This window comes from Salvelinus sp. IW2-2015, linkage group LG6.1 (assembly GCF_002910315.2).
Source record: "Salvelinus sp. IW2-2015 linkage group LG6.1, ASM291031v2, whole genome shotgun sequence".
Lineage (NCBI taxonomy): Eukaryota > Metazoa > Chordata > Actinopteri > Salmoniformes > Salmonidae > Salvelinus > Salvelinus sp. IW2-2015.
The window spans coordinates 25,754,627-25,779,886 of record NC_036845.1 but is presented as its reverse complement, the minus strand read 5'-3'; the positions used below and the strand labels follow the sequence as shown (position 1 = coordinate 25,779,886).

Here is a 25,260-nt window from a genome sequence, read left to right as displayed (position 1 = left end):
ATGATTCTGTCTCTTCATAGCAAAATCTGCAGAGCTGACATGGTTGTATGCCCCATAGACATAATGTTCTGTTTGTGGCACCAATTTTGTATAATAATTTAAATTGAAAAACTCTTAAGTTTTGAATCAAGTGTTGTTTTGCATATCAGTTCATAAACCACGTGCCACGGAATCGGCACATCGAAAATCTCTTCCCAACTATTTTGCAACCTGTATTGTGCCGCGGTCAACATTTTGGTCCTCAAGTAAAACTGATATATTTTTTTATTTATGAAAAGAATATTGTTGTCAATTTTGGTCTTTAATAAAGGGCAAACAAGTTCCCTACCTTCTCCCCTTTCCACTTGCCTCCTCCATTTTTGTGGTAATGCTGCAATCAGTTGGTTGTAATTTTGGATAGAGCAAACATTTCCATATACTATATGTTTGTTAACTGCACGTGACATAACTCCACCTTTTCTATTCATAATATCATTAACAAAGATAATTTCCCCCCAAAAAAGAATAAATTACCATATTTGAATTTAACCATATTATTTGTTCTTGTAACGCTCGTCGGAAGAAGTGGACCAAGGTGCAGCGTTGTAYGTGTTCATGCTTCTTTATTAAATCCGAACACCAAACAAAACAACAAACGTCACGTTCTGAAGGCTACACAGAGCTAACAAAAAAAAACGACCGTGAAGCTTAACAGGGCTATAGTGCCACTAACAAAGATAACTACCCACAAACACCAAAGGAAAAAAGTCTGCCTAAGTATGATTCCCAATCANAACAGGGCTATAGTGCCACTAACAAAGATAACTACCCACAAACACCAAAGGAAAAAAGTCTGCCTAAGTATGATTCCCAATCAGAGACAACGATAGACCGCTGTCCCTGATTGAGAACCATAACCGGCCAAAATAGAAATAGAATATTTCATAGAAATAAAGAAACTAGAATGCCCACCCTAGTCACACTGTCTTTTCTGGAGGATGAAACTGGAATTTCAACCAGCTTTGTATGGCTTGTTTTATAAAAGAGCTGTAAGGGGTGCGTACTGGCGGCAGAGAAGTCAGGCGCAGGAGAGCAAAAACTGTGTTTACAACGGAGCAGTTTCATTTTTTTTAAACACCGGAATCAGAACAAACAATCAATGGGTACAAAACCCGTCGCACACCAGATAAACGTGCCGGACAAGAAACAATTCTGGACAAGGACATGGGGGGAACAGAGGGTTAAATACACAACATGTAATGATGGAATTGAAACCAGGTGTGTGGGAAGACAAGACAAAACAAATGGAAAATGAAAAGTGGATCGATGATGGCTAGAAGACCGGCGACGCCGACTGCCGAACGCCGCCTGAACAAGGAGAGGAACCAACTTTGGCGGAAGTCATGACAAGGGCGATATTTTGAAAAAGTTTTCAATTAACTGAAAGTGAGAGGTTGTAATCTGGATAAAGGGAAAAAGGGATGAGCAATTTTGATTAATCTACTGGAGAACCAGTTTGGGTTTAAGTATAACTTTTGTATGACTGATGCTTTTATTGAGAGGTTTAATGCTTTAATATTTAATAATTTTAGCCCCCCGAACTCATATTCAATATATAAATAAGCACATTTTATTTTGTCTGGCTTGCCATTCCAAATAAAGTTAAATCGTTTTTGCACAAATAATTTCAAATGCAAATAGTTCTTCATGGCAGGGCAATAAGTAAATAGGTAAACTGGGATATGACTAAAGAATTAATCAGGGTGATTTTTCCACAAATAGACAGTATTTACCTTTCCATGGTAGCAAGATTGTATCTATTTTTGCTAACTTTCTGTAAAAAAAAATTGTAGTAGGTTTCTTTATTGCTCCAGCTGGACTGAGACTCAGAGAGTGACCTGACTGACCACTGGCTCCTTCCTTCTATAGAGCCCTGCTCCTAGACCCCTGCTCATAGAGCCCTGTTCCTAGACCTCTGCTTATAGACTCCTGCTCCTAGACCACTGCTCATAGAGCCCTGTTCCTAGACCCCTGCTCCAGCTCTGGAAATAATATAAACAGTCCACTTCTTGCTTTCTGAACTTAAACACACTGCAGGGTGTTCTCTGTCCAGGGCAGTGTAAGCGTGGAAGGAGCATGGAGTGACACACACACACACACAGACACACACAAACACACACATTAATGTCAGGCTTGACCTCTCTCTTCTTTCCTCATTTGTCTTGTTAAATTTCCTCTGAAAGTCTTCCCCGGTTGCTTTAATCTAAGTTTAAGGGATCCACAGACGGACCTGTATATGCTGGTAGTTGAGCTGACGAGCTGAGAACCCTAACTCCAACCGCAGATGGGACTTTTAATGGCAAATGCCCTGACAGACAGACCTCCCAGTGCCACGACCTACAGCATACAACAGCATATTATTCCAAACAAGTAACGGCATCAATAAAAACAAAGGCGATTTCAATTTATATTTTACATTGACATTTTAGTCATTTAGCAGACGCTCTTATACAGAGCGACTTACAGTTAGTGCATTCATCTTAAGATAGCTAGGTGGGCCAACCACATATCACAGGCATAGAAAGTATTTTTCCTCAATAAAGTAGCTATCGGTAGAGTCAGAGCTAGGGGGGATCAAGTGTAATTTTTTTGGGGGGGTTGGGGAGTCGAGGGGAGTCAGATTCTTTAAGATACTCTTTGAAGAGATAGGGTTTTAGATGTTTTCAGAAGATGGGCAGGGACCCTGCTGTCCTAGCTTCTGGGGGAAGCTGGTTCCACCATTGGAGTGCCAGGACAGAGAAGAGCTTAGACTGGGTGAGCGGCAGCTGCCCTCCCATAGGGGTGGGAGGGCCAAGGTTGGGGTGTAGGGTTAGAGCATAGACTAAAGGTAGGGAGGGGAAGTTCCGTAGGTAAGCACCATGGTCTTGTAGTGCAGTTCAGGGGAATCTAATCACAACAGCTGGAACCATCCAAGACATTTAACCTATGTAAGACAGAGGGAGGACCCCTAACCTATGGATAACCAGGGATCACTGTAAAGCGTCGCTGTGCTTGTCCGCTCGTGACCCACTCTGTTTTAGACATCTTGATAGAGGTTTTTGATTTCAAGGAGGATTTATGGGGAAGGGTGTCCTCCCCAGAACCGCAGCCCCAGAAGAGCTTTGAAGCTGAGGCAGCCTCGCCAGAGTCACGAGGAACAGCGCTGGGCTGGTGTCGTACGGAGAGCTTCAAACGGACCTCGACAGCGCTCTGCCTAGATAAATTATTATGGTAAAATAAGTAGCAGAGCTTTGAGATGAGGGGGAGAGAGAGAGAGAGAGAGAGAGAGAGAGAGAGGACAGAGGAGAGACATAAGAGAGAAAGAGAGAGAGAGAGGACACACTAAAACAGAAATACACTAAGAAAAAAGAAGGAACAGCATGTCAGAAAACAGCTCAATGTGATTGAAGAATCCATAGAATCAAATCACTTCTGGGAAAATTGGAACACACTAAACAAACCACAAGGCAGTCGTCAGTGAACAGGGAGTAGAGGAGCGGACTAAGCACACACCCCTGAGGGGCCCCAGTGTTGATAGTCAGCGTGGTGGATGTGTTGTTGCCTACCCTCACCACCTGGGGCCGGCCCATCAGGAAGTCCAGGATCCAGTTGCAGAGGGAGGTGTTCAGTCTGAAGGTCCTAAGCTTGGTGATGAGCTTGGAGGGAACTATGTTGTTGAATGCTGAGCTGTAGTCAATGAACAGCATTCTTACATACGTATTCCCTTTGTCCAGGTGGGTGAGGTCAGTGTGGAGTGCAATACAGATTGCATCAGCTGTGGATCTGTTGGGACGGTATGCGAATTGGAGTGGGTCCAGGGTGTCTGGGAGAATGGTGTTGATGAAAGCATTTCATGGCTATAGATGTGTGTGCTATTGGGCGATAGTCATTTAGGCAGGTTAACTTGGCATTCTTGGGCACAGGGACTATGGTGGTCTGCTTAAAACAAGTTGGTATTACAGAACGGGTCAAGGATAGGTTGAAAATGTCAGTGAAGGCTGGGCCTCCCGAGAGGCGCAGCAGTCTAAGGCACTGCACCGCAATGCTAGAGGCGTCACTACAGACCCGGGTTTGATCCCGGGCTGTATCACAACCGTCCGTGTTCAGGAGTCCTATTGTGCGGCCCACATATGGCCCAGCGTCGTCCGGGTTAAGGGAAGGTTTGGCCGGGGGGCTTTACTTGGCTCATAGTGCTCTAGCGACACCTTGTGTCGGGCCGAGCACCTGCGGGCTGAACTCGGTCGTCAGGTGAACAGTGTTTCCTCCGACATATTGGTGCGGCTTACTTCCGGGTTAAGCGGTCGGGTGTTAAGAAGCGTGGTTTTGGCGGGTCATGTTTCGGAGGACGCATGACTCGACCTTTGCCTCCCGAGCCCGTTGGGGAGTTGCAGAAATGAAACAAGATTGAAATTGGGGAGGAAAAGGAGGTAAATGTCAGTGAAGACACTTGCCAGCTGGTCAGTGAATGCTCTGAGCACTCATCCTGGTATTCCGTCTTGAACTCAAATAAGTTCCTGCCAAGGTGCCCTCCATCTTGAGTTTTATCTGTAGCTATTAACTCATTCAGAGAGCAACCCTGCTTATCTCTGTACTCATATCCTGGCATGGGGGGGGGGGGGGGGGGGGCGTTAGACCAACAATGCCAGATCTCGGTCTAGTGTGGGTGAATTCAGGTTCCTTATCACGATGAGAGATTACGCAGTTGGAGTCAGAAGAGACAAGAGGAGGGCTTGGTAAACAGAGCTAAGTAAACAATCCCCCTGTTTACCTCTGGTTTACCCCAGTGTTTCTCACTCCCACTCTTCTCAATCAAACACCCACCCAGTGACTCGTCACTAGTAGTGACCCCTGCATGCATTCCTGCTGTCCTCCTAYCTAACGCTTAATCAGGCTATTCATGACGTTAAGGTCCCATATCCACTTCCCATAGGTCTTCTTCAGTCACTCTGATACCTTTCTCATCTCTATTGAGTGACATCTACCTGAATACTTCTTCAATCCTACACTTGGCGAAAAGGGTCAATATCAGGGGATCTATATATTTCCGGATATCTGACATTTTATTTGATAAAATGAGTAGACATGCTCCAGATACGCATGCTCTTAATTTCATATATGGAGCTAGGATATTCTCTGTAATGGGACAGTTTTCCGGCTTCTTCACCTGTGGGATGGTCTGAGACCAGACCAGACAGCTGATTAAAATGTGGTTTTGCACAACCAAAAAATGTCTGCACAACTGTCAGAAACCGTCTCAGGGAAGCTCATCTGCATGCTCGTCGTCCTCAGCAAGGTCTTGACCTGACTGCAGTTTGGCTATTAACCGACTTCAGTGGGCAAATGCTCACCTTTGATGGCTACTGGCACGCTGGAGAAGTGTGCTCTTCACAGATGAATCCCAGTATCAACTGTACCGGGAAGATGTCAGACACCGTGTATGGCGTCGTGTGCGCAAGCGGTTTGCTGATATCAACATTGTGAACAGAGTGCCCCATGGTGGCAGTGGGGTTATGGTATAGGCAGGCATAAGCTACCATCAACGAAYACAATAACATTTTATCGATGGCAATTTGAATGCACAGAGATACAGTGACGAGATCCTGAGGCCCATTGTCGTAACATGCATCCGCTGCAATCACCTCATGTTTCAGCATGATAATGCACGGCCCCATGTCGCAAGGATCTGTACGCTATTCCTGGAAGCTGAAAATGTCCCAGTTAGGGCCTCCCGGGTGGCGCAGTGGTCTAAGACACTGCATCGCAGTGCTAGCTGTGCCACCAGAGACTCTGGGTTCGAGCCCAGGCTCTGTCGCAGCCGGCCGCGACCGGGAGGTCCATGGGGCGACGCACAATTGGCCTAGCGTCGTCCGGGTTAGGGAGGGTTTGGYCGGTAGGGATATCATTGTCTCACTGGTGACTCCTGTGGCGGGCTGGGCGCAGTGCAGCCAAATGGTTGTGACTGTTTTTTTGATCCACGCCCCTACCTTATTTTATAAGGTAACATATGACCAACATTTGCATATATGTATTCCCAGTAATATGATATCCATAGGGCCTAAGTAATTTTTTTCAATTGACTGATTTCCTTATATCAACTGTAACTCAGTAAAATCTTTGAAATTGTTGCATGTTGCGTTTATATTTTTGTTCAGTGTATATGAAAGCAAGCTTTACTTTAATACTTCCAACACCATCAGGCTTGATTGAGTRAGCTGTTTCGTGTTGCCTGCCTGWATGTCCATAAACCTTTATATATTTCATAACATCTTTCTTGGTCAGTAGGTACCTAACATAACAAAAGGAAGTGGTGTTTTCGACACAGTCACTCATATAGATATAGAGGTCTATAGAGCATCCCTGTGGAATGCTTTCGACACCTTGTAGAGTCCATTCCCTGACGAATTGAAGCTGTTCTGAGGGCAAAAGGGGGGAGGGGGCGGGGTTGCAACTCAATATTAGGTAGGTGAATATATATTATTTTAATAGCAGGACACTGTAAAGTCCATTATCCCTCTGAAGAGTATGAATTAGGCTGTTTGAGAAGGTTTGAATCTTAAGCAAGCTGCCTACATATTGTTGGAAGACAGTAGAGGCTGCTGAGGGGAGGACGGATCATAATAATGGCTGGTGTATTTGATACCATTCCACCAATTCCGCTCCAGCCATTACCACGAGCCCGTCCTCCMCAATTAAGGTGCCGCCAACCTCCTGTGTTGGAAGTACATAAGACCAACATAGCTACTGTAGTAGGTCAAAGCTGTGTGCTGGAAAACCTTGGTAGAGTATGGGTGAAGTTCCTTTCTTTTTTGTCTTCAAACCAATGCTGCCTTTTTAAGTTGTCATGGTTTTTACACCGGAAGGTGATTATACAACTATCACGTTTCAGGAGAAGACCCAGATTYAGACAGTGTCGAAGTAACAAACGTTTATTACTAGAACAGGGGGCAGGCAAAACGACAGGTCAAGGGCAGGCAGAGGTCAGTAATCCAGATCAGATTCCATTAGGTACAGAACAGCAGGCAGTCTCGGGGTCAGGGCAGCAGAGGTCAATAATCCAGGGTGGTGTGACAAGGTACAGAACGGCAGGCAGGCTCAAGGTCAGTGCAGGCAGAATGGTCAAAACTAGAATACAGGAACTAGAAAAAGACAGGAGCAAGGGGGAAAACGGTGGTAGGCTTGACAAACTAAACAGACAGAACACAGGTATAAATACACTGGGGGTAATGGGGAAGATGGGCGACACCTGGAGGGGGGTGGAGACAAGCACAAAGACAGGTGAAACAGATCAGGGTGTGACAGTACACCCCCCCCCCCCTCTAGGGGCGCCACCTGGCGTCCTACCTGAACGCATACCTGGTTGACCGGGGTGCCGGCGTTGGAAATCAGCGACATCCAGAATGTCCTGGCGGGGACCCAGAACCTCTCCTCCAGGCCATAACTCTCCCAGTCAACAGGTACTGGAATCCCCTGCCCCAAGGTTGAACCTTCAGGAGACGCCTCACCGTGTACTCCGGTTGGCCGTCAATGAAACGGGGGAGAGGGGTGGGCGTGGAAACAGGAGAGAAAGGGCTGTGAGACATTGGTTTGATCCTAGACACATGAAAAGTGGGATGTATACGGAGGGTACGGGGCAACAGAAGATGAACAGCAGAGGGGCTAATGATCTTGTAGATGGGGAAAGGGCCGATAAACCGGGGGAAAGTTTGCGGGACTCGGGTGGACAGCCATATCCTCTGCCCGAGACGATACCGGGGAGCCGGGGTCCGGTGGCGGTCCGCTTGTCGTTGATACCTGGAGGTGGTCTTGAGAAGAGCCGACCGGACTGTCTTCCAGGTACGACGACAGCAGTGGACAAACATCTGGGCCGAGGGTATGCCGACCTCTTCCTCTTGCTCCGGGAAGAGCGGGGGCTGATAATCTAGGAAACACTCAAAGGGTGAGAGGAAGGGTGTTGCGGGCATATTCGACACTAGTTGCTGGCTCCAGGTGGTGGGGTTGGCGGAGACCAGGTAGCGAAGAGTCGTCTCCAGGTCTTGGTTGGCTCGCTCCGACTGGCCGTTGGAGTGGGGGTGGAACCCAGAGGACAGGCTGGCCGACAACCCAATGAGTGTGCAGAACGCCTTCCATAACAGGGACGACAACTGAGGACCCCGGTCGGAGACCATGTCCACTGGGAGTCCATGGATCTGGAAGACATGCTGCACCATGAGATGGTCCGTCTCTTTGGCAGAGGGTAGCTTGGGGAGAGGAATGAAGTGGGCGGCTTTGGAAAACCGGTCCACTACTGTCAGGATGGCGGTGTTGCCATCAGACGGGGGAAGACCCGTGACAAAGTCCAGGGATATGTGTGACCAGGGATGGTGAGGAACAGGCAGAGGTTGAAGGAGATCAGCCGGAGCTTGCCGGGGAGTCTTGTTCTGCGCACAGATTGTGCATGCTGCGACGAATGCGGAGATGTCAGGAACCATGGTAGGCCACCAAAAGCATTGTCACACAAATGCCAGGGTCCGACGGGAGCCTGGGTGGCAGGCAAGCTTGGAGAAGTGGGCCCACTCCAGGACCGAGGAGCGGACAGCGCCAGGAACAAACATCCGGTTATCTGGGTCCCCCCCTTGGGTTTGGCTGGGAACTCTGCACCTCACGAACATGCTTCCCTATTCCCCAGCTGAGTGCCGTCAGCAGGCACGAGGTGGGAAGGATGGCTTCGGGTTCCSTGGGTGTAGCCGCGGGGCTATAACGGCGTGACAGCGCATCCGGATTGACATTCTTGGATCCCGGTCGGTATGAGAGGGAGAAGTTGAACCAGGTGAAAAGCAGGGCCCACATAGCTTCACTGGAATTGAGACGCTTGGCGGTGTGGAGATATTCCAGGTTCTTGTGGTCTGTCCACACAATGAACCGATGTTCTGTCCCCTCCAGCCAGTGCCCTCCACTCCTCCAATGCCATCTTCACCGCGAGAAGCTCACGATTCCCCACATCGTAGTTCCTCTCCGTGGCATTGAGGCGATGGGAGAAGGCGCAGGGATGTAACTTGAGGTCCAGGTCAGAACGCTGGGACAGTACAGCCCCCTCTCTGACATCCGAAGCATCAGCCTGTGCAGACAGGGGGGAAGCCAGGGTGCTGTAACCCCGGATAAAGCGGCGATAAAAGTTGACAAATCCCAGGAAATGTTGCAGTTGCATTCTGGACATAGGCTGGGGCCAATCCACCACCGCTCTCACCTTCCCGGGATCAATCTGTACACTCTCTGCAGCAATGATGTAACCTAGGAAGGGGATGGTGGAGCAATGGAATTCATACTTCTCTGCTTGCACAAAAAGCTGGTTCTCCAGGTGTTGGGAGAACCTGTCGGATGTGGAGCACGTGTTCTTGGGCAGAGCGGGAGCAAACAAGGAAGTCGTCAAAGTAGACGAAGATGAACCATTCAACATGTCGCGGAGAACATCATTCAACAGAGCCTAGAATATAGCAGGGGCATTGGTAAGACCAAATGGCATGCCAGATACTCGTAGTGACCGCTGGCCGTGTTGAAGGCAGTCTTCCACTCATACCCTTCCCGTATCCACACCAGGTGGTAGGCATTCCGTAGGTCCAGCTTAGAGAACACGGTGGCCCCCTGGAGCGGCTCGAAGGCCAAGGAGATGAGTAGTAGCGGGTAGCGGTTCTTCACCGTGATGTCGTTGAGGCCCAGGTAGTCAATGCAAGGGCGCAGGGGAAGCAGAAGGAGGGATGAACCCTGGAGCTAGGGAGTCCTCAGAGAGTACAGTTCCCGGGGTGGAGTGGTGCCTGAGAGAAGGTTGATCCCGCTATCATAGGATCGGTGCGGCGGAAGCGAAGTGTCCCGGGCCTTACTAAACACCTCCTGGAGGTCCTGGTATTCAGCGGTAATGGCGGAGAAGTCCTGGGTAACTTTCCGAGCCCCCAGGAAGACATCCTGGGGCAGGCTATGCTGACTTCAGGCAATGAGCATGGCAGAATGGGCTCCAGCCCATGATGGCACCAGAAGACCAGTCAATAAGGGGATTGTGTCGCTGGAGCCAAGATAATCCCAATACCACGGGAACCTGAGGGGACTTAATAAGCAGGAATTAGATCATCGCACTGTGGTTCCCTGACACACGTAGGTTGATGGGGGTGGTATTGTGGGTGACCCGGCCTATAGAGCGCCTGTCCAGCATTCTAACATCCATGGAAATGGACAGGGGCTGAGTGGGGAAGTCCAGATCGGATACCAGGGTAGTGTCCATAAAACTCATCGGCCCCAGAGTTGATGAGTACCCGGAGAGATTGTGACTGGTTCCCCCACAGCAAGATGGCATGAAAAGGAATGCCAGTAAGGAGAGAGGAAAAGTTATCCGTATGGCCCACCAGAGTACTCGCTCCTACCGGTGAGCCTGGTCTTTTAGTGGACAGGTGGCCACGAAATGACCAGTAGTCCGACAGGTGCCCGACTCTCCATCGAAGCGTTCCGGGGGAGGTAAGCAGGGTTCACGGGAAACCGGGGTGGCGGCGCTGCTAACAGCCGGGTTACTGAGGGGCTCTGAATTGCTCCAGCAATGTGTCCAACACTTGGTCATGGTGTTCGGCCAAGGTCTGGAACCCTTCCACAAGACCATGAAGCAACTCCTCGTGCCTTCCGTTGGTGGCTCCTTGGGAGGAGATGGTGTTGCGGAGCTGGTCCGAGTCTGCTGGGTCAGTCATGGCCAGTTCGTACTATCACGTTTTTTAGATGCAGACAGTGTCGAAGTAACAAAAGTTTATTACTAGAACAGGGGCAGGCAAAACGACAAGTCAAGGGCAGGCARAGGTCAGTAATCCAGATCAGAGTCCATAAGGTACAGAACGGCAGGCAGTCTCGGGGTCAGGGCAGGCAGAGATCAATAATTGAGGGTGGTGTGACAAGGTACAGAACGGCAGGCAGGCTCAGGGTCAGGGCAGGCAGAATGGTCAAAACCGKGAAAACTAGAAAACAGGAACTAGAAACAGACAGGAGCTAGGGGAAACCCGTTGGTAGGCTTGAAAAATAAAACAAACAGGCAACAGACAAACAGAGAACACAGGTATAAATACACTGGGGATAATGGGGGAGATAGGTGACACCTGGAGGGGGGTGGAAACAAGCACAAAGACAGATGAAACAGATCAGGGTGTGACAACAACATTATAATACAGCAAAACAAAGCAATAAATGTAAAGTAAAAGTACACAATAATGATGAATGGCAACAGAAATAATGTCGTTATTAGCATTTATTTTATATTAACAGCTGATTTTTCAGAGGGAATCGAAAAACCAGAAACCCATTTAAGCTAATATGAGGTAAACAGAATTGTTTTTCTCTACCCATGTTCTTAACTGACTTGCCTAGTTAAATAAATAAACAAATACATAAATATATATATATAACTATTTACATGAAAATACACTTTAAAGTTTACTGAGGAAAGGCCTTCTACTACATTACCTGTAAACAACAGTGAGTTATTACAAAATATACAATTTAGAATTCATTCATCAGATATAGTAAACTACATACAATTCAGGGATGGCCACAATTGCTTTTGAAGAGCCACAGGGTTCTGCAGGCTTTCTTGTTGAAGCCCAGTTCTACCACACCTGATCTTACTGTTCACGGTCTCAATGAACAGCTGAGGTCTTGATGAACAGCTGAGTAGTAGAATCAGGTTTGGTAGCACTGGGCTTCAACAAAAAAGCCTGCCTAACCCTGTGGCTCAGCTTGTCATTAGCCATTTTGGTAACTCCTGATACAAAAACTCTGTGACAAATGACAAACTGCAGAGAACCACCTGTAAAATACAAAGTCCTTAGACAAGTACAAAACACTTTTAAGAATAAATATTTACAAATCTGACATTGGATAGGTGCTCTAAATCTTTTAGCTACAAATGTCCTTAGAAATGCTCTACACACTTGTTCAAATCCAGTAAAAGAGCACACATTCCCACATTTATAAATGGCAGTATAAATATGAAAGCAGATGGGAGTACTCACAGATTTGGAACAGAACATAAATAAGTACTACTGATAGTGTGCGATGTACAGTGCGCWTWTRAATAAGCGTAAGTCGTTTGTCAGCTCCACGTGGGCCGGTTTAACAAATTTCTTCGCTTCTGAAAATAAGAAATGTTTACAACCTGTCAACTTATCGTGTACTGTAGGGATGGCGTGCATCTGACGGATGAGGGCAACGACGTCGTCCTTGAAAGTTTGAGAGATGGTCTCTCCAAATTCTCTCCTCCGTAGTAGCAAGATGCGAGCACTAGTACTAATTGCCACTCAATGAACCCATAGGCGCTTTTAAGAGACAACTAATACATTAAAATAAGCACACGCCGTGCGTGTGCGCATCAGTGTGTGTGTCTGGAAAGAGGTGTCAAAAACGATACATGACAGAGAATGGTCAAAATATCCCCTCTGGTAGACCTTCAAATCTTAGGGCGGTAACTCTAACCATTGCRCCACAAACCCTGTTATAGATATGGCAACTTGACACTATTTAAATGGAGAGTCTGATGATGACAGCACACGTTTGTTCCAAAATGTTATGTTCATTCACTCAGTACTGATTGAATGTTTATTTCTCTTGCTTGGTAAAAATGTTTTGTCTAAAAACAGTTGCGTTGAAAACAGTTTCATTTCATTACATAGCTAACCAAGTTAGCAAGCATGGTGTTTTCATTTGACTGGCAGAGGTTGCGCAAGCAAGCAATGATCATTATGATCAACACATCTGTTCTGGTGTGTGCATTTATTATAAATTAGCAGCGTGACAGTTTTCACAAAGTTCCCAAACTTTGGTGTACCTAACTGGCTATAAAAGCAGCCAAGGACGTTCGCTATCTTATTTGTTTGTGCTCTGATTACACACAAGTGTCCAGATCAGCAGTTTACACAGATGACTTCAGCCATATGAAAAACCTTCCATAGAAAATGATCCCTACCTACTAGCTAGCTACCTTCCTTTTCTATCTACTAGCTAGCTGTTACTGTTGAGGAGCAACTGAGTTACACCTGGTTTAAGAACTCTTGAGATTTGTATATTGGGCAGAAATGTGCACGTGAGAGCGGTAAAATTGTGAATTTAATAAAAACCAGAGCATAAAATTAACTTTTTTGGTCCAGCAGCCAAAATATATATTTTTTGCAAAAATTACACACACAAAAAAAACAGATTAGCATGATTGGTAATGTTTCTAAAATGCATGTATTACTAATAAGAAGTAATATGTTATATTGTTTACTTTCATTTTTTGTAAAGTGAGCATTTGAACCAAAATATCAAAAATGTCACCTGTCCTTTAACGGTGGGAGGTTACGACTGTGGTAATGCAAATCGAGTCACATTTGTGCCTGTGAGATTGAGTCTGACTAGTACATAGAGTAGTTATCTTCTCTTCCGTAGCAGTTGAAACTCAAACATAGAAAAATAACCTAGCTTGTGAACCAAAGATGCCGCTGAAGAACATGGCTGACGTTTTACATTACAGTGATCCCTCGCCACTTCGCGGTTCACTTATCGCGGATTCGCTATTTCGCGGATTCTTCATTAATGCAATTTTTTTTTTTTTTGGTGCATTGTGCTCTGCATTCTGATTCGCTAAAAACTCACTCCCGTTCTTGTATCAAAACATGCTACGAATTGTGCTATCATTTTTGCGTCTTCGTGCAGTTATGTGTACGTACATAAAACAGCTTGGCAAATTTACATTAAGTTGGCCAGGAAGGAAGGAAGGACTAACGCTTGGTCGCTTAGCAACCATGGTGCGAATGGCCACTGAACTTAAGCGAGTAGCTGAGGAATGGGACCCTTTGATGAGCCGTTCATTACAGTTCTCCAACGTAATCGATGGTGGCATGTCGGTTGTACAAGGATCTTTTTGCAAAGAAGAAAAAAGAGCGACAACAGCTGCCTATCACTATGTTCTTCTCCCGAAACAACACACCTGCACCGCGGCTTCAGAAGAAGAAACACTGCAGAGCGCAGTCAGGATGCAGCGGCCCAGTCTGAAGAGCAGTGAAACGGCCTACACGTGAGTCACTGTATTTGTATACATGTAATAGTTGCTAATTGTAAAAAAAAAAAAAGTTTTCTATTTCGCGGATTTCACTTATCGCGGGTCATTTTCGGAACGTACCCCCGCGATAAACGAGAGGATTACTGTATCCCAACCAATTGTGCAATTTTAGTTGTTTTTTGCGTTTTGGGTAACTTATTTTTTTGACTTCTTGTGTACATAATGTTGCTGCTACCGTCTCTTATGACCGAAAATAACTTCTGGACATCAGAAAAGCGATTACTCACTGCGGACTAGAAGAAACGTTTTCCTTTAACGAAATCTGACGAGAAAGATATCCTGCTTTCACTGGAACAGGCCCAGATCCACACCTTTTTGCGTGAAGAAAGACGCCAGAAAAGAGACGCCAGATCGGAGATCCTTCTGAGAAGTCGGAGGCTAGCAAGTAAACTCCCAATGCCTTCCATTCTCCTTGCTAATGTGCAATTGTTAGAAAATAAATTGATGACCTACTATTAAGATTATCTACCAACGCGGACATTAAAAACTGTAACATCTATATGTTTCACCGAGACGTGGCTGAACGAAAGAAACGGGACAATATAGAGCTATCGGGATTTTCCATGCACCGGCAGAACAGAGACGCTACCTCTGGTAAGACGAGGGGTGGGGTGTGTGTCTTTTGTTAATAACAGCTGGTATGCGATGTCCATATTAAAGAAGTTCTCGAGGCATTGCTCGCCTGAGGTAGAGTACTTCACGATAAGCTGTCGACCACACTATCTATCAAGAGATTCCCATCTGTATTTATTCGTAGCCGTCTATTTACCACCACAAAGTGATGCTGGCACTAAAGACTGCTCTCAACCAACTCTATAAGGCCATAAGCAAAGAAGAAATGCTCACCCAGAAGCGGCGCTCCTAGTGGGCCGGGTACTTTAATGCAGGCAAACTTAAATCAGTTTTACAAAATTTTTACCAGCATGTCACATGTGCAACCAGGGGGGATCATAGACCACCTTTACTCCACACACAGAGAGATGCATACAAAGCTATCCTTGCCCTCGATTTGGCAAATCTTACCACAATTATATCCTCCTGATTCCTGCTTACAAGCAAAAACTAAAGCAGGAAGTACCAGTAACTCACTCAATACGGAAGTGGTCAGATGACGCGGATGCTACACTACAGGACTGTTTGCTTGCACAGACTGGATATGTTCCGGGATTCATCCAATGGCATTGAGGAATACACCACCTCACGTCAACCGGCCTTCATTCCAATTAAAGTGCATCGATGATGTCGTCCCCACAGTGACTGTACGTACATATCCCAACCAGAAGCCATGGATTACAGGCAACATCCACATCGAGCTAAAGGCTAGAGCTGCCGCTTTCAAGGAGCGAGAGACTAATCTGGACACTTATAAGAAATCCCTCTATGCCCTCAGACGAACCATCAAACAAGCAAAGCGTCAATACAGGATTAAGATTGAATCCTACTACACCGGCTCTGTTGCTCGTCGGATGTGGTATGGCTTGAAACTGAAACTTGAAACCCAGATGCGAGCTGCCCAGTGACGCGAGCCTACCAGACAAGCTAAATGCCTTTTATGCTCTTTTCGAGGCAAGCAACACTGAAGCATGCACGAGAGCACCAGCTGTTCTGGATGACTGTGTGATAATGCTCTCGGTAGCCGATGTGAACAAAACCTTTAAACAGGTCAACATTCACAAAGCCGCTGGGCCAGACGGATTACCAGGACGTGTACTCAAAACATGCACGGACCGACTGTCAAGTGTCTTCACTGACATTTTCAACCTCTCCCTGACCGAGTCTGTAATACCTACATGTTTCAAGTAGACCACCATAGTCCCTGTGCCCAAGGAAGCGAAGGTAACCTGCCTAAATGATTACCGCCCCATGGCACTCACCTCGGTAGCTATGAAGTGCTTTGAAAGGCTAGTCATGGCTCACATCAACAGCATCCTCCCAGACACTCTAGACCCACTCCAATTCGCATACCGCCCCAACAGATCCACAGATGACGCAATCTCAATCGCACTCCACACTGCCCTTTCTCACCTGGACTAAAGGAACACCTATGTGAGAATGCCATTCATCGACTACAGCTCAGCGTTCAACACCATAGTGCCCACGAAGCTCATCACTAAGCTAATGACTCTGGGACTAAACACCTCCCTCTGCAACTGGATCCTGCACTTCCTGACGGGCCGCCCCCAGGTGGTAAGAGTAGGCAACAACACGTCTGCCACGCTGATCCTTAACACTGGGCCCCCTCAGGAGTGTGTACTTAATCAGCATCTGACCGTAAGGCGCTACAGAGGGTAGTGGGAATGGCCCAGTACATCACTGGGGCCAAGCTTCCTGCCATCCAGGACCTATATAATAGGCGGTGTCAGAGGAAAGCCCATAAAATTGTCAGACTCCAGTCACCCAAGTTATAGACTGTTTTCTCTGCTACCGCACGGCAAGCAGTACTGGAGCGCCAGGTCTAGGACCAAAAGGCTCCTCAATAGCTTCTACCCCCAAGCCATTAGACTGCTGAACAATTCGCCACCAGACAATTTACATTGAAACCACCCTCACCCCCCACCCTCTTGTACACTGCTGCTACTCTCTGTTGGTTTGTTACCTATGCATAGTCATTTCGCCCCCACCTACATGTACAGATTACCTCAACTAGCCTGTACCTCTGCACTCTGACTCGGTACCGGTGCCCCCTGTATATAGTCTCGTTATTGTTATTCTTATTGTGTTACTTTTTATTATTACTTTTTACTTTAGCCTACTTGGTAAATATTTTCTTCTTCTTGAACTGCACTGTTGGTTAAGGGCTTGTAAGTAAGCATTTCACGGTAAAGTCTACACTTGTTGTATTTCGTTTCAAGTAAATTAGACCAAGTTTTGTGCCTGTGCGCAGCGCTTCTAAAAATGTATCTTTCACTCAGCTTTTCACAGCCCCCAGCCAGGTAATTTTGCAGCACGAGGTGGAATCGGCTATATAGGATTCGTAGTTCTTTGACTTTGTGCGATTCATTTACCAGCTATGAAACAAAACAACAGAAATACTTTGAAAACAGCTACTGCAGCATTTATTCCTGACCAAAGTCCTGACCAAAAATAGAAATAGATATCTTACCCGCCACTGCCTAAATCTACCCGCATCTGACAGGTGACAGTGTTAATTTTAGGCCCTGATAAAAACTGTTGCACCTACAAACTTGCGTAGAGGGCAGGTCACTGTTTTCTGGGCTTCCAGCTTCATTTAACTCACTCACTCTTCTTCCACTCCACCGTGTGGATGTAGCTGTGGATATAAATGCCTAGCAGAGTGTGTGTCTGTCATTCTTTCATTGGCTCCATGTCCATCCATCCACCTCACCCCGCTAGAGCTCATCCAAGCCCCCAGCTGTCTCTCAGACAGACATCATAGAACACCGTCTTGGAATCTTGGAAGAACACTCTCTCCCCTACCTTAGAAAAACATACAGAAACCTGGTCATTCCTCAAATGCAAACCATTTAACATTTCAGGAGGGTGACGTCGAGTGTCTGCCTCTTTTTAGCGCTGGCATGTTGTTGGAGCAAAGGCTATGCCCGCTCCACCTCCACTGGTGCAGAAGCTGGAGAGGGCACAAGGCCTGACTGTTGGCCCTGACGCCAGGCCTATGTGGGTAGCTGGGTGTTTGGGTTGGTGTGGGGGCAATGATGTACCCACCTCTGACTCTCCTCTCCATACCACTGGCCCTAACACACTCTCACTGAAGCAGATGTAAATGTTAATCTCTTATTTCAGTGTGAATGGAATTCATGTGGAGGAGGGAGTTTTGGGCACTGGGCGCTCTATATACACACTCTATCTGAATCATAGAGGCTCAGATTCCCTAGTTGTGTTGTTTCCCATCAAATTTGGGAACACTGCTCTCCTCTGCTGTGAGGGTAAGACAACCCAACCAACAGCCTTGGCCTGTAGTCACCCAGTGGTGGTGGTATGGGACCCCCATGTATCTGTTCACCCACAGGTTGGACCACCAGCAGCTCAGACCACACAAACAGAGCCACAGCTCCACAGGGATTCTGGGTAATGTTGTAGAACGCCGGCCCTGTCACAAATAACGAGCACCTGCTTATTAAGCACAACCCTTTGTGTCAACAGTCCACACCGACAGACAGCTATTATCTCACGCATGGTTCCTAATTCTGGTTTGGCTCTCGCTCTACACAGTATGTAATGTTTACATGTTTGGCTGTGGCTCACACTCACAGACCCAGCAAGCTACTGCTTGGTCTGTCTGTCACTGCTGAATGTGCGTGCCAGAGCAGAGCAGACTAGGCAAGGAGGGCAGGGCAGCTTGCATAAAAATCACCCAGACAAGACCGTACAGCACAGGTCCAAGGAGGACCAAGCCAGGTGGTGATACTGATCAGTGGCTCACCCTCACTCTCACCACTGCTTTACCCAAACCTGCTGCTGCTGTCGGCTCAGAGTAGGGCCGGGTGGGCGCTCCATCTCGCTCTTTCATCAGGGTACACTTTAAGCTCTATGTATGGCCCCTTATTGGTAGCAGACTGAAGAGAGGCCCGTCTTCCTTGTTGGAGAGCATGTTTTCTTTGCTGCTTAGTCCCAGAACATTGTGTGACCTATGGCGCTGAACCAGGGCCAGGCAGAAGTGGGCCCTGCCATTGAATGGGTGAGGCAGCAGCAGAGCCGGGGATGAAAGCCATTAAGGAGGCCCTTCCGTTGAGCCACAGGTTCTAAATGCCTGGAATGTCGGTGTTCTGAGAAAACCACAGGATTCTAAAGAGAAGCCGTCCACTGCCCTGAGTCAATGGGACAAATGCACGGAATGGGCATATTCACTGCATTTTGACATTTTAAAATGCCCAGAGTGTAGGGGTATGAGGAGTGGTGATGGTTGGAAGGGTCCTGATCCCCCTAGTTAAAGGTTAAAGGCTGTGTAATCCCACCTTTACCCAGGGACAAAGCGACTGCAACAAAGCAAGCTTCCATTAGGAAGAGGGGCCCCACATCAAGAACAAATTGCTCGTGACGAACACTCAGCCTCACTGGTCTTGTATGAGCACACTGCTCCGACAAGCTAAGTCCACGGAACGGAGAGAACAATTCACTCCAAGGTGCCCTCTCCCACCTGTGCAAACAGTGCAGTTCCGGGCTCAAGTAGGTAAAGAGCACACAAACAGGGTCCACGCAAGATGACATCTCGCTGACCTCCAGCGGAGTGGGGCCTTTATCTATACCAGGGTGAGGAATGTTTGAACGCCCGCCGCTATCCTTTGTGTTTTTATGTCTCCACTATAAATACCAACACTTCTCTAATAGCCGTGCTCAAGCAATACGTTTCAACCCAAATGCAGCTCATTAACTGCCTTGTTTACGTAAAGTTCCGTTCCCCTCACGCGAAACACCACAGACTTGTTTTAAGTGCACACGTTTAACAGAGATCACAACTACAAAGAAGACTGGGACCTACTTCAAAACAAACATTTAAAAAATATGGAGTGAGAGATACAAAATGGGGTTTGGCAAGCTGTATTCATGTGGACTTGTAAGAGCCGGATGTTAACACATTGGTTTGTGCACCACACACTCTGAGATCTGCCACAATGAAAATCATGTTCAAATCTAATAACAAAGCTTTATGGAGCAAGAGAACACACACAGTCAGGAGCATCAGCCAAGCTGTCGGTTCCCAGGCCAAAAAATAAGTACATTAAAATACAATCGCAAACGAGGTGGGCTTGTGTTAACTTTGAATGGGAGCATATGTGTTGTAAAATGTAACTGTGTAACACCTGACAAATCCTTTAGCAGTGTCATCATGGTGGACAACATGCTTGTATAGGCCAGGCCCACAGTAATGGTTTGAGTTCCCTCCATCTACAAAATTGACAACAACAAAAAACAGTTTTCTTCTATGCTTGACCCATGAAACATAATTTAAAACATCAGCCACATTAGCATTATATTATATCCTTGCTGGCATCAGTCGTTGTAGGGTTGCAATGCTACCAGTAATTTACCAAAGTTACCGGAATCTTCAGTAATTTTTGTAATTAACAGAAAATAAAATTTTGGAAATGTATACTTTAATAACTTAAAAGAACATTGATTAATATACAGTATTAATTTATTATATATGTGTCCATATTGTCCATGAGTTTCTAGTAGATAGACCATATGGTTCAAATGAAAATAGCCAAATTTATGAAAAAAGCATTTAATCAACAATGGCATTATTTTCATTTAACTCTGCAACTTCCAACTATTGGAACTACTTCCAACTGCCACCAGTTTGACGCCAAAACATTCACAACAAATACATATTGAAATAGTCAAATAAATCTTAGTTTGTAAAAAAAATATGTAGAAAGGATATTTCATGCTGAAACCCTCATATTAAACACCAATGGTATTCACTGTTTATGGTTTATATTTAGGACAGTGTTTTACAGCTTTGTAAGTCTATTTTTTATTTTAAAATCATGTTATTTAATTATTTCATATATGTTATATGTGATAAATCCACACAGAGGGCCAGAGATTATAACATACACCTGTGATAATCTGAAGTAACCAAAAGGGCCACTAGATGTCTTGTGATAGATTACATAAAATCTCATAGTTTACAGGTAAATTTGAACATTTTCATTAATATACTCTCCCTTTGCAACCCTAATCGTTCTTCTGGAACAGTCAAGCCCTTGGTGTGAAGACTGGACGGGCATCTGATACTGTTTAACTGTGTGCACACGTTCAAAGCAGGACCCTGCACAGAATCAGACATCCAGCTGGAAGAGGTACTAGCAAATAGCACTCAGATGGATCAGGAAAGAGATGAACACTGATGATGTTCTGAAGATAAGGGAACTACAGAGGAAATCTGACAGAACACTGTGGACTCATAACAGATATAATTGCAATTGTACTCAACAAGTAGAATTGTGCCAGACTGAGCTGCTGTCCATCAGAGGCTGCAGAGGCCAACCCAGTCTCCAGTTAGTCCCCATTGCTCCAGCAGAGGCTGTGTATAATCAGCAGCCAGGCTTTGTGATAAGCAGGAGGCCTGCAGTGCCACATTATCCACCATTATCTGCCTAATGAGCTGGAGGAGCATGACACCTGGTGAGAGAGGCCCACAGCAGTGATAGAGAGCTCTGCTTAGTACTTATACAGCCCCAGAAGACTTCATCACTGAGTGTACTAAGTAGTAGACTACTGCTTATTGCAGCATTGACAGGATGGATGACCTGAACTGGAAATAAACAGCCACAAGCCAGGCTTAATTTCCTGGCCTATCAGTTGAATCCAATAATCTCGTATTTATTAAGTTGTTACAAGGTTGTTTAGGGATATTGAGTGGCCAGGGGCCATGGGCCATGACACAAAAACTCCCTCGCCGTGTAGTATGCAGCATGTTACTATGTCTCATTCAACACCAAATAGACTCCTCAAAACCATTTTTCAGATTGAAAGGCTTAAGCGCAAGGCGGATTCTTTGATGTATGTCCAAGAAAGGAAAAAGGAAAAAGAAGAAGCATGTGGCTGTCGCTGAGTCTGAGATAGAAACACTGTTTCTTCAGAGAGTTTTGTACTGCTGAGTGGAAGTACATAAATCAAACGGCTTCCTACTTATTAGCTTTCGGATGCGGACTGCTTGACTTGGTCCTTCAAATCGGCTCAGAGCCAAGCCAGCAATCACCAGGCCCATCTGAGCATGCACGTCTGGTAGACGGCTGGCTGGTCCTGGAGCTGTGATAGCCCGGCAGAGCCATGACGCTGGGTGAGAGAATAGGTAAGCACCGGGGGGGGGGGGCTGGGCTGAACTGCATTGGGTTGGCAGATAGGCTAGCTAGAGCCTTAGCACCTGTGGGAGGCTCACTCACAGTCAATGTGGGCCACTTCTCTCCAATTCAAATGTCAAAATGAGCCAGTGAGGAACAGGAACTATGTGACGGCATGAGGGAGAGAGAGGAGCCAGAACATTCCGCAAACTGGCTATGTTCGCACTTTATCTCCGTTGGTAGTGTGTGGGGCGTATCTATGGTATCCTATCCAGGGATGCGCCTAGCTCCTGCATCACTCTTCATTCATTGAGGGCCTGCCAGCATGAACTTGGTTTTTATCAGCGGCAAATGGCATGCATGGTGCCTGGACTTGCTCTCGCGAGCCCTGCTTCTAGCACTCTTGGGAGTCATAACTTTGAATAGTTGAGTATTCCTACCGTGAAAATGGGAAAACTGAACTTTGGATTAAACCGTCATTACGAAACTGGAATCGCTGTATGATAACAGTTATGTCAAGCACACTCATGCAGATAAGTGGAAGCCCTTCAAAAAATGACTTTCTCTGCTGGGAGAAAAAAAATCTAAATGAAATTAGGATTGTCAACTTTTGATCTGACCCACCGGAATAACAAGAGGTATTTGTGTATCAGGCTAGCCCAGAACAATCCCTAAAACTGAGAAGAAACCCAATAGGCTGCATCTCTCACCTGGATCACAAGCAACACTTTACAATGCACCCATTCCAGACCCAGACCTCCCGCATGACACCTTTTATCTACATTGCCAGAGAGACACACACTGCATAACGTCCTGGGCTCTGACATGGCATTCCTAGGATAACTCCGACAAGGCAGAAAGGAAAGGAGCAATCCAAGGACAACACAGATTGTGTGTGTGTATTTCCTTCTACCACCCACCCACTCCAGCACACGTACACACACACAGCCACACAATGTGAAAGAAGTGCAGTGAGCAGATACGAGGGTCAACAGAGAAAACAATGGACTGATTACTCAAACAGAGTAAGGTCAAGATCTATCTGATTTGCCCAGCAGTCTTGTGGTGGTGGTGGCCTCTCTGAATGTGATCAGGTAGCTTTAGTTACAGCCCACCTGGATGATGATAGACTAAAACCATGAGACACAATAGTTTGAGAATTCTACAGTAGGGGCCAGTATGTCAACTTTTAAAACATATCACAGGTGTCATAGTGAACTGAAAAAAATGGTTTTTTTTAAACGGTCAAGAAATCCTTGTACCTGATTTCGAAACATTTGCATCACACTCAAATCTACATAGTCAATTAATTTCCATATTAACATCCAAAGGGAATTCCAGTAGAATATATATATATATATATATATATATATAATTACAATACAAAATAAAATGTTGTTTCAAATCAAACAAACAATAGCCATTCCCCTTGGACTGGGCTTGTTGCATGTTGAATGCAGTTTCTATTTCCTGCCACTATGGGGACATGGGACACACTCTTTTCATGCCACTTCGATTCAAAGTGATTTTCGTAGCAGGTTAGGAGAGCATTTTCGCTAACCCTAACCGATTTCCTCACCTTAACCTCAGTCTCCTAACCTGCTACAAAAAACTCACTTCGATATCGAAGTGGTGTGAAAAGAGTGTTTCCCATGGGGACATTGCAATGCCAGTGACCCTGAGTCTAGTAGTCAGCAGGGTATAATAGAGGATCACAGAGGCCTGGCAAACAGCTCCTCTCCGCATAAAGCAAGACTTCTTCCCCTGGTTTACGCACACAGCCCAGTAGGTGTCATCAGCCCTGCTTTGATGTACGTTAACTGCTCTTCAACTTGGCAGGAGATACAAACTTATGCACCTCTAAATTCCTGCAACGATTCCAAGAAAAGGCATGCTTGTTTGGTTTCTGACGGCCTCCCTCCGCTGATGCAAACTGGGCTTCTTCAAAAGCCACATTTATGTGCAGCCCCATGGTCTGTGTTTTGTCTGTAAACACGGCACAGGGCCACTCTCTCTGGGTGCGCAGTTAATCATTAAACACATTACCACTGAGAGGATTTTTTGTTTCTGTTGACCTTAGGGCAAATTTGAATGTGGGGTTGGAAGCCAAGTAGAGTTCACAGAATTGTTAAATAAATTCCTGTGAATTAAACATGTGATAGAAGAGGTCACTCTAGGTGGAGTGTAGACTCTGTCTCTCAGTGTTGAAGACACAAACATTCTCAAACAAATTCCCTGACCATAGTCTGTGGAAACAGACTACGGTGCCAAAAATAACGTTTAAAATATGATGTTATCTGTCAAAAATGTGTAGTCACACATGTATTATTCAGATTTTCATATGGATATCCATTTTCATAAGTATTTGTACATCAATGAGGACAGACGAAACATGATAATTCTTTCCACATTTCATTAGGTTATTTGCGGGACTGGTACAATGTAGTATCACTACAGTAAGATAATAAGCAGTTTATCTTACCTCTAGCCTCGCTTGATGTTAGAATCATTAATATCACTGTACACACAGCCAGACATCCATCCTTAGAGAACATTTTGCTGCAGTTTGCGTCTGTTCTGAAGAAAATTGACAAAATAGAGAATTCAATGCAAAAGTACCGTATAACATCAAGAGACTTGATTGAGTTGACCCAATGACGTTTAAATTACATAGCCACACTGACATAATTTAATGATCATACACAGGCAATTTGAGTGAAGAGCGCAGATTAGTGGGCATACTCACATGTTGTCCTCTGCCAGGCAGATGCTTTCCACAAAATGTATGTAAACACAATGGTTCACTGTAAAGTCTGACGTATTAATCAAATGTATTGTACAATAAAGTATACTGGTATTCAGGTTATCCTCCACGCGGGAAATGTAAATCAAATTTACTTCAATATCATATCAATGACATCGCGGCAAAATACTCTGATAAAAYGTTTAACAAAAAAATCAGTTCCCGCAAAAAAAGGTAAATAACAGGTAGGCCTAATGGTCAAGTTTTCGGGTTTACTTCTTTTTCGGGCTTACTTCTCTCACCTCATCCCTGGTGTGCCCTTCTGCATCCTTTTGCCATGAGGAGCAGTATAGAAATTTCCAAGAACAGATGTGGAATTCCATTGGCCAATCGTGGACCGGCTCGAGCTCGAGCTCTGCTCCTCATGGACAACGTTGTGCTGCAGCAAAGCACGGGCGCCCCCCTCCGGGTCGCGTCGATTCATGTACAGCACACATGACCTCTACAGTCCTGGCCAAAAGTTTTGAGATTGACACAAATATTAATTTTCAAAGTCTGCTGCCTCAGTTTGTATGATGGCAATTTGCATATACTCCAGAATGTTATGAAGAGTGATCAGATGAATTGCAATTAAT

The 25,260-nt window shown here is 45.8% G+C and overlaps 1 protein-coding gene across 1 annotated transcript in view; it reads right to left on the bottom strand.

The window, feature by feature from the left end:
• The window catches only part of LOC111965354 (fibroblast growth factor receptor-like 1), a 59,017-nt gene extending 34,072 nt beyond the window's left edge, over positions 1–24,945 (bottom strand). The window contains exons 1-2 of the mRNA XM_023989483.2: positions 24,629–24,945; positions 24,365–24,459 (exon numbers count right to left, since the gene is read on the bottom strand). Coding sequence (XP_023845251.1) covers positions 24,365–24,437 — 73 coding nt within the window. The 5' untranslated portion in view covers positions 24,438–24,459; positions 24,629–24,945. The remainder of the gene's footprint in view (positions 1–24,364; positions 24,460–24,628) is intronic.
• Positions 24,946–25,260: the final 315 nt, after the last annotated feature.